The 10,668-nt window shown below is 48.2% G+C and overlaps 1 protein-coding gene across 2 annotated transcripts in view; it reads right to left on the minus strand.

The window, feature by feature from the left end:
• The window catches only part of ALK (ALK receptor tyrosine kinase), an 880,658-nt gene extending 870,917 nt beyond the window's left edge, over positions 1-9,741 (minus strand). For both annotated transcript variants that reach the window (XR_013220998.1, XM_077282112.1), the window contains exon 1: positions 7,893-9,741. Coding sequence is in view for 1 of the 2 variants with exons in the window: in XM_077282112.1 (XP_077138227.1) it covers positions 7,893-8,634 (742 nt within the window). In the remaining variant the exon portion in view is untranslated. The remainder of the gene's footprint in view (positions 1-7,892) is intronic.
• Between the last annotated feature and the right edge of the window lie 927 nt (positions 9,742-10,668).

The raw sequence follows: 10,668 nt of genomic DNA on the forward strand, positions 1-10,668 counted from the left end.
CGGACTGATACATTGTAGCAAACTGGATCTGTGCAGCTGCTGACGCGTTGTCTGCACTGATACATTGTATCTGAGCCCCTGTACACTTCATCACTTCGCAACAGAAATCTTGGCAACTTGTATCATTTTTACGTCAGTCCCGACACCTTTTTGTAAATCGGGAGGTGTTTAGCGGAAGGTAAATGAAGAGTTCTCGTGGTGTCCTGCATCACAACAGATGGGACAATCACTGTCCGGATGAATCAGACCCAGGTCTACAGAAAGCTGCAGAATCTTTTGTTTCTTCACTGATTATTATTTGTTTATAAATATCCAGAAACTGTCTCTTAACCACTTATGTGCTGATAATTTATGCATTCATCTCCCTCTTGTTTCTTCCAGCATTATCGGCACTGGAATAATCAGTCTTTAAGGTGCGGTTCAGGCGCGTTCCCCTCTCCTAGAAGCAGCGCACTAGACCCACAGAATTATTTCCAAATCCGGCGCAGCGCCTCTCCCTCTGCTCTCCGATCTGCTGCACACACGCGCCCCCCGTCAGCCTCCATCTCACCTCCTCCTGACATGTGCCCGGCTTTTCCTCTGCTTTCACCCCACATTTTCCGCCTCTTCCCAGGAACACTATTTTAGCAGCGTCCTCCGCTAAACTAATCGCAAATCATTATCAGTTTTTATATGAAAGCTACAAAATCCATAACGCCCTGCATGAGATTTTCCCTGTGTATATTCTGCAGATGTTCGGGCTGGGCGTCATTTACACAACGTGGAGAAATTAATGTAACAAGAATTCTCCAAACTAAAGTCTTCTCCTCAGATCAGGTCAGTGAAGGTCAGCCGACATGGAGTCTTTGCTAGACTTCAACTTAAAAATCTACAACTTTGTAATGTTCTATGGAACATAAACAAATGCAAATGAAATGAATGATACAATGTATCCAAAGACTCGGTAATGTGACCCAGTACGACCTTCTAGAAGATCAGAAGCTCCAAGCATGTCCATTGTATCATCAAAAGAAGTTCTTACTTGAAATAAGTCTATAGGCTGGAACTTACAAAACCTACAAGAAACAAAATGAGCAAAAACCCTGCTGTAACTAAGTAAAAAGCAAAAGCGCATCTAAATAACTCAAAGTTCTTGGTAATACTGTTTTTGCCTTTGAAAGTGTCCCCAAGTGCAGTGGCAAAAACCATCAAGAGCTACAAAGAAACTGGCTCACATGAGGACCGCCCCAGGAAAGGAAGACCAAGAGTCACCTCTGCTTCTGAGGATAAGTTTATCCGAGTCACCAGCCTCAGAAATCACAGGTTAATAGCAGCTCAGATTAGAGACCAGGTCAATGCCACACAGAGTTCTAGCAGCAGACACATCTCTACAACAACTGTTAAGAGGAGACTTTGTGCAGCAGGCCTTCATGGTAAAATAGCTGCTAGGAAACCACTGCTAAGGACAGGCAACAAGCAGAAGAGACTTGTTTGGGCTAAAGAACACAAGGAATGGACATTAGACCAGTGGAAATCTGTGCTTTGGTCTGATGAGTCCAAATTTGAGATCTTTGGTTCCAACCACCGTGTCTTTGTGCGACGCAGAAAAGGTGAACGGATGGACTCTACATGCCTGGTTCCCACCGTGAAGCATGGAGGAGGAGGTGTGATGGTGTGGGGGGGCTTTGCTGGTGACACTGTTGGCTATTTATTAAAAATTGAAGGCATACTGAACCAGCATGGCTACCACAGCATCTTGCAGCGGCATGCTATTCCATCCGGTTTGCGTTTAGTTGAACCATCATTTATTTTTCAACAGGACAATGACCCCAAACACACCTCTAGGCTGTGTAAGGGCTATTTGACCAAGAAGGAGAGTGATGGGGTGCTACGCCAGATGACCTGGCCTCCACAGTCACCAGACCTGAACCCAATCGAGAAGGTTTGGGGTGAGCTGGACCGCAGAGTGAAGGCTAAAAGGCCAACAAGAGCTAAGCATCTCTGGGAACTCCTTCAAGATTGTTGGAAGACCATTCCCGGTGACTACCTCCTGAAGCTCATCAAGAGAATGCCAAGAGTGTGCAAAGCAGTCATCAAAGCAAAAGGTGGCTACTTTGATGAACCTAGAATATAAGACATAATTTCAGTTGTTTCACACTTTTTTGTTAAGTATATAATTCCACATGTGTTTATTCATAGTTTTGATGCCTTCAGTGTGAATGTGCAATTATCATAGTCATGAAAATAGAGAAAAATATTTAAATGAGAAGGTGTGTCCAAACTTTTGGTCTGTACTGTATACATATCGCATATTTCTGGCCCCATGACCACCCGGTCTCTCCGACGGCACCAGAGAATCCTAACAGAGCGCACGATGAGGATTCACAGACTTTGGTGCCGACCCTGCACAGCCCCTTTTGAGCCGACCATGCACAGCCCCTTTTGTGACGACCCTGCACAGCCCCTTTTGTGCCGACCCTGCACAGCCCCTTTTGTGCCGACCCTGCACAGCCCCTTTTGTGCCGACCCTGCACAGCCCCTTTTGTGCCGACCCTGCACAGCCCCTTTTATACATTTCAATAAACGTAGTTTTGGCGCATTCCGGTGAGTTAGTTACGAAGCCCCTAGTGGTCAATGCCGGAACAGCACCCTGGATTCTACATAAACCAAATTGGGGCCATTTCGATGTTTCCCTGAAGATTAGACCCATCGACATCGCATAGAACAGAGAAAAGTTTGTGCCAAAATGTGATCTCACGAGTCGGAGTTGGATCCTCTGTAGTAGAAGAACCGTATATAATGTTGGTACCAACAGAGGCTGGGAATGGTAACGGGTGCACGGCCAAGAACGTATGGGGCCGCCCGCATGTACGATTATGGCACCTGGATGTTATAGATTGGGGGTCACATACTTAGACCCTCTATGTGGACCCCAGCCCAGCTCAGGTCCTTTATGTTGTGAGGAATGAGCGGATTCAGGGGGTCCTGCCTGTGGTGCCCCCTAGAGTTAAGGTGTTTGACTACAGAAATGTAATAATGGGGTCTTTTAATACTTCCGGACCCCTCACTGTGCGAGAAGGAAGCGACCCCCGGTGACCTCCAGGCTGGGGTCACATCAGTCATCCTGCCCTCTACAATGTATCACCTCCATATAGAATTCACACGTCCCGGGGTCTCGGATCCGGCCAGGAATGGACGCTGTGGTTTCCATTTTGCATCCGTTCTTGTTCCGTCTGTAATGATCTGATTTTCCTGGAGGTCTCGGAGCCCCTCTGGGCGCGCGCAGCACTACAAATCTCAGCCATCCACTAGGATCCGTTTTCCATAGACCTCAATATTTATGAAGTCCGGATCCATTTCCTTTCCGATTTCTTTTTTTTTTTGCCTGCAGATTATGTTTTTATATTTTCAGTTCCGGCTTCAAAAATGAAAATTGGCATCACTGACGAAAAAAGTAACATCACGAAACTCTGCGCCTGCGACCCCAAAAATCATCTCGATAAAGGTGAAATCGGACATCTGGGAGGACACGTCGCTGCCACATCCCGGACCTGACCCCACGGACACCTGGGAAGACACGTCGCTGCCACATCCCGGACCTCACCCCATGGACACCTGGGAGGACACGTCGCCGCCACATCCCGGACCTGACCCCACGGACACCTGGGAAGACACGTCGCTGCCACATCCCGGACCTCACCCCATGGACACCTGGGAAGACACGTCGCCGCCACATCCCGGACCTCACCCCATGGACACCTGGGAAGACACGTCGCCGCCACATCCCGGACCTCACCCCACGGACATCTGGGAGGACACGTCGCCGCCACATCCCGGACCTGACCCCACGGACACCTGGGAAGACACGTCGCCGCCACATCCCGGACCTGACCCCACGGGGTCTTCTCTTCTGAATTCCGCCGCTTTTCTGCCAACACCGGTCTGAAGTTGGCGAATCCGCCATAAGCAAATTCTCGTGTTGTCAGTGCCCCCTGGAGGCCACGAGCGGTACTGCATGGTGGGGAAGACAGTGGGCTCCTCCTGTGGCCCCCAATTGTTAGGAAACTACAACTCCCAGCATGCAGGATTCATGGAAGGGTGTAACAACAGCTGGAGTCGCATTCTGGGGACTTTAGATTGATCACAGGGACATGATAGACGTACACTGCGGGGATCATAGCAGGACACGGTCCGTTCTGTGCACCCCAAAATAACGGCCCCAAACGACAACATCTTCTATAGTTCCGGGTATTTATCACATGTGCAAATGTAGCAGAGCGGGATTAAACTAAAGAGCTGAAAGTACCGGAAAAATGAGAACAGTTTCTCTTTTCATCGTCCATATTGCCGAAAACAAACTCGTCTCAAAACCACTGATCAAATAGACTCATTGGCTCTGCAGTGTTGGCCAATCATGACAACCTCGCACTCCCCCAACACAGCTCTGCTACATCTGACACAGCTCTGCTACACCTGACACTCAGCTCTGCTACACCTGACACTCAGCTCTGCTACACCTGACACTCAGCTCTGCTACACCTGACACAGCTCTGCTACACCTGACACAGCTCTGCTACACCTGACACTCAGCTCTGCTACACCTGACACTCAGCTCTGCTACACCTGACACTCAGCTCTGCTGCACATGACACACTCAGCTCTGCTACACCTGACCCTCAGCTCTGCTACACCTGACACTCAGCTCTGCTACACCTGACACAGATCTGCTACACCTGACACTCAGCTCTGCTACACCTGACACTCAGCTCTGCTACACCTGACACAGCTCTGCTACACCTGACCCTCAGCCTGCTACACCTGACACAGCTCTGCTACACCTGACACACTCAGCCCTGCTACACCTAACACAGCTCTGCTACACATGACACTCTCAGCTCTGCTACACCTGACACAGCTCTGCTACACCTGACACTCTCAGCTCTGCTACACCTGACACAGCTCTGCTGTACCTGACACTCAGCTCTGCTACATCTGACACACTCAGCTCTGCTACACCTGACATAGCTCTGCTGTACCTGACACTCAGCTCTGCTCCACCTGACACTCTCAGCTCTGCTACACCTGACACTCTCAGATCTGCTACACCTGACACACTCAGCTCTGCTACACCTGACACAGCTCTGCTACACCTGACACACTCAGCCCTGCTACACCTAACACAGCTCTGCTACACATGACACTCTCAGCTCTGCTACACCTGACACAGCTCTGCTGCACATGACACACTCAGCTCTGCTACATCTAACACTCTCAGCTCTGCTACACCTGACACAGCTCTGCTGTACCTGACACTCAGCTCTGCTACATCTGACACACTCAGCTCTGCTACACCTGACATAGCTCTGCTGTACCTGACACTCAGCTCTGCTCCACCTGACAAACTCAGCTCTGCTACACCTGACACAGCTCTGCTACACCTGACACTCAGCTCTGCTACACCTGACACAGCTCTGCTGTACCTGACACTCAGCTCTGCTCCACCTGACAAACTCAGCACTGCTACACCTGACACAGCTCTGCTACACCTGATACAGCTCTGCTACACCTGACACACTCAGCTCTGCTACTCCTGAAACAGCTCTGCTACATCTGACACACTCAGCACTGCTACACCTGACACTCTCAGCTCTGCTACACCTGACACTCTCAGCTCTGCTACATCTGACACACTCAGCCCTGCTACACCTGACACTCAGCTCTGCTACACCTGACAAACTCACCTTTGCTACACCTGACACAGCTCTACTACACCTGACACACTCAGCTCTGCTACTCCTGAAACAGCTCTGCTACGCCTGACACACTCAGGTCTGCTACACCTGATACAGCTCTGCTACACCTGATACAGCTCTGCTACACCTGACACACTCAGCTCTGCTACACCTGACACTCTCAGACTGCTACATCTGACACACTCAGATCTGCTACATCTGACACACTCAGCTCTGCTACATCTGACACACTCAGCTCTGCTACACCTGACACACTCGGTACGGCTGTGTCTGACTTTTTCAGTCTTATTTGAAATTCAGAAGGTTTCTGACCAGTGACCACAATCATACAGAGAACACAGTGCAGGGAAAGGAAGAGAAGCTTTCAGAGCTCAATATCTGGGCACGATCTATAGAAGACAACTGTGGAAAAAAAACAAAAACAAGATAATGCTACATGGGGCTGTGTGGTACTACATGATGCTACATGGGGCTGCGTGGTACTACATGATGCTACATGGGGCTGCGTGGTACTACATGATGCTACATGGGGCTGCGTGGTACTACATGATGCTACATGGGGCTGCGTGGTACTACATGATGCTACATGGGGCTGCGTGGTACTACATGATGCTACATGGGGCTGCGTGGTACTGCATGGGGCTACATGGTGCTATATGGGGCTGCATGGTGCTACATGATGCTACATGGAGCTGCTTGGTACTACGTGGGGCTACATGGGGCTGCATGGTGCTACATGATGCTACATGGGGCTGCGTGGTACTACGTGGGGCTGCATGGTACTACATGATGTTACATGGGGCTACAGTATGCTACATGGGGCTGAGTGGTACCACATGGGGCTACATGGTGCTACATGGGGCAGCATGGTACTACATGATGCTACATGGGGCTGCTTGGTACTACATGATGCTACATGGGGCTGCGTGGTAATACATGGGGCTACATGGGGCTGCTTTGTACTACATGAGGCTATATGGTGCTACATGGGGCTGCTTGGTACTACATGAGGCTACATGGGGCTACATGGTGCTACATGGAGCTGCTTGGTGCTACATGACGCTACATGGGGCTGCTTGGTACTACATGACGCTACATGGGACTGCTTGGTACTGCATGATGCTACATGATACTACATGGGGCTGCATGGTACTACATGGCGCTACACCGTGCTACATTGTGCTACATAGTGCTGCATGGGGCTGCATGGTGCTTCATGGTTCTACATGGAGGGACATAGGGCTGCCTGGTTCTACATAAGGCTACATAGTGCTACATGGTACTGTATGTTGCTACATGGGGCTGCATGGTGGTACTTGACTGAGTAATACACGCCACTGTAGTGTCTGTGACTCTCTCCCCAAGTCAGTATTATTATGTATTATGGAAAAGGGGAAAAGGAAAAGGGGAAAAGGAAGAAGAAAATGAGAAGAATGGGAAAATGGAGAACAATTAAAAAAGATGAAGATGTGTATATGGAAGAAGAAGGGGAATAAAAGGAACAGAATGGTAAGAAGGTTGGAAGAAGAAGGGAGGATGAAGAAGAAGAAAAAGTATAAGGGGAAGAAGAAAGAAAGGAAGACGTAAAAGAGGAAGAAGAACAGGGGGAAGAAGCAAACGAAGAAAGAGGGGAACAAAAAGAAAGAGAAGAGGGAGAAGATTAGGGAAAAAAGGAAGAAGCAGCGCGGAAATGGGAAGAAAATCAACTAGGAGGAGAAGAATGAGAAAAGGAAAATACTATTGAGAAAAACGAAGAATCAGAAGAAAAATGAGGAGACGGATGAGACGAAAAAGAGGAGATGAAGACGAACAAGAAACAGAGGTAAAAAAGAGAAAGAAGAAGAGGAGGAGAGGAAGGAAAAAGAAGAAAAAAAAGGAAAAGAAGAAATGAGCAGATGGAGGAAAATCTCGGATTATGTAATTACAGCAATTTTGGGTACATCCAAAAACAACTGAATTCTAAGTCTGGAAACCTGAGGTTCCTACTTCTGACTTTTCTTGGACCCTGCGACATTTACAAAGTATCAGTGCATTTCTTAGGTGCCAGCACAAGCCTGCAGCAGAGGTCAGCCCCATCCCTGGTCTCCAGGTCTGCTGCTGTGGGCACCATGCAATAGTTGAGATAAATCTTCTGCTCAGACATATGAAGGTGTCGCTTACCCTTGCGCAGGATCTGGAACATTAATCTTGGCTGGGATGCTCCAAGGGCTGCAGACAAGGTTTCCTCTCTGCCAGGGATGGATGCAGATCTCTGGGGCATGAGTCTAATCCTCAGCCTGCCCTCCTTAGACTCCAGCCACCAGCTGAACAGCTCGGTCAGGTTAAACTCCAACCTCCTCTTGAGAACAGAACTTGGAAGGTCTTCTCTTTGCCCCTCATTGCTCAGGTTCTTACCATCCTCCAAGGTCCTTGGTTCCCAGCCGACCCCGCATCCATCCCTCACAAGATCTCCCCCTACTTCCACCATAAGCTGCTTGGATCTGCGTAGACTTTTCAGGGTCCCAGCTTTCAGCACCTTGGACAGCGGTGCCGGTTGAGGTCTGGCCGACAGCTGCTCCTTCTTCAGATGTCCATGCTGTTGAGGTCCAGCAGGAAGATCAGCCAAGGACTCCACCAGAGGACCACAGTCTAGGACCAGGCTAGAGGTCGCCTGGAAGTTGGTGCTTACTGACCCTGCAGGAAACAGACCCAGCAGATCCCTCAAGGAGTTCCTAAAAGCTGCAGGGATGACAAAGTCAACAGCCAGGTTTTTCCTCTTAATCCTGGTGAATCCGGGCTCCCTTGGACCTTGATGTGCCCGACTAGAAGCTCTTGGGCTTGAGCTTTTCTCCTGAGATGAGTAGCACCCTAAAGCACACAACAAGAGAGCCAAGATGGACAGGTGACACTCCTTGGGTCTCATACTGATCGACAAAGAATGGAGTCTTCACAATGAGCTGCTACCAAGTTGTCCACCTCCTGGTATCTTCTACCTTCTACGGGTGATGACTGGAGATTACATGAGTCTTCACATGGATCCTGGATGTGGTGTTCCTGGATGGTTACATCTTAAAATACAGCTGTCTACTCATGTTCCTGAGCCTGAGAGCATCTGAAGGTATCTAGAAGACCTCCTGGTCCTCTTCTGCAGGGCAGGGATGCTCTCAGCAGACTGGCATGCTGTCTGTCTTGTAGTAGTAGTACACTAGCACTGCTCTTTTCTGAAAGTGCTGAGCAGATTCAGGATTCCTGGGTCTTCCCCAATGTAATTTTCTTCCTTGCTGCAGCCTGGTGACAGCCTCTCACTGCCACCATCTGGAAGAGCTGCAGAACTCATCCAGCAGTGTCTGCCTTCTTCTTAGAGATGCTGCTCCCTCCAACCACCAGCATGTAGGCATCAGATGGCACAGGTGATGTCAAACTGGGCAGCTCCAAGTGCATGCCCAATCAGGGGTGACCTGCAGAGATGGAGGAGATCATGCTCAGGCTGTAATGGATCTGTTTTGCATCCAGTCATGATCTGAGCATGGACAGGACTTGTCTGCTTGGATCCTCACAGAGACCTCACTGGAGAAAACTCCATCCTGTTACACATCTGTTGCCTGACAGGAGAGGGCTGTCACTGATCATCTAGGTGGGGACTTAATTTCTGTACCAAATGACTGTAGAAAGTTTTCAACAAATTGTAACTAAAATCCACATATATTCCTTGACTCGGGTAAAATCCATCGACGCCTAGAACTTAAAGGTTCCTCCAGGGAAAGTTGTTTCTTTTTTAGATTTGTAATGCAATTGTGATAATAATGGGAAATAATGCACTAGGACCAAAGTCCAGTCTGGAGAACGATTAATGTGGACTTTAAGGAGTTGAAAAACTGTGCAACCTGTAGGCAATTTGCATTATCTTCTAGTGTAAGAACAATCAAAATTGGTGGCCCACCACCACTGGCTGCAGGCCACCCAACACATATGGGGCAGGTCCAATGGAGAAGAGATGCTAGGAGCAAGGAGAGGTCAATCTGATCCTGGATCTTATTTAGGGGTCTTGTCTGGGGTCTGATTTGCCTAAGAAAATGGTAAGGGGGTTTCTTGGAGACCATGTGTGTAAGGACTTCGGAAACCCCTGATGATTAGCTGCAATCACTGGGTAGTTTGGGCTACTGATACATTTCCCCTACAGAGGCCATGTAATTCCAGGGTGAGCCCCATCTGCCAAAGCACAAGTCACTGCTGTCATTCTGTTCTGTTTATACCAAGTACAGATGAGGGAACCGATTAGAAAAGAACCAAATTTGTTATAAATTTTTCCCAAAATTTGGATTGGTCAAATATGTGATAGTATCAAGCAGTAATATCAGATAGACTCACATCAGACATCTTTTCCCCTGCGCTGACCATATGAGCGTTGCTTGTCATGTTTGACATTACATTCATGCACCAGCAGGATCAGGATGATCAGCGCAATAAGTCGCCCTCACGATATATAATATATATGATCAGCATGGATGAACAATCAGGGCCTCCTGGACTGATTCTTTAAAAAATGTAATGTAATTAAAGTTTAATCACTATGTTAAAAAGTTCTGCAAACTTCTAATATACTTTGTGTCAATTTCTCACCACTTTTTAAAATCTCTGCTTGCTGCCATTGAATAAGCCGACTACTGTATACATTCATCATCTGAAAATCCCCTATAGCTGCAGTTTTGCTACAATTGTATCCAGGAAAAACAAGTTTCTCATTTGTCTTATAGTTTGTTACAATGTATCAGCTTGTATGCCAGCATATTAAAGGGTTTATCCAGGTTTAATAAATTGATGGCCCTCAATATTAGATTGTGGGGTCTGACTCTTGGCCTCCCAGGCAGTTAGGTGTTTAAAGAGTCCGAGCACTACAACCCCTTCATCATATACATTGCTACCTTTACATTTCTGGATCTGGATGATTGACAGCAGA

The sequence above is a fragment of the Ranitomeya variabilis genome, chromosome 2, assembly GCF_051348905.1.
Source record: "Ranitomeya variabilis isolate aRanVar5 chromosome 2, aRanVar5.hap1, whole genome shotgun sequence".
In the NCBI taxonomy this organism is placed as follows: Eukaryota; Metazoa; Chordata; class Amphibia; order Anura; family Dendrobatidae; genus Ranitomeya; species Ranitomeya variabilis.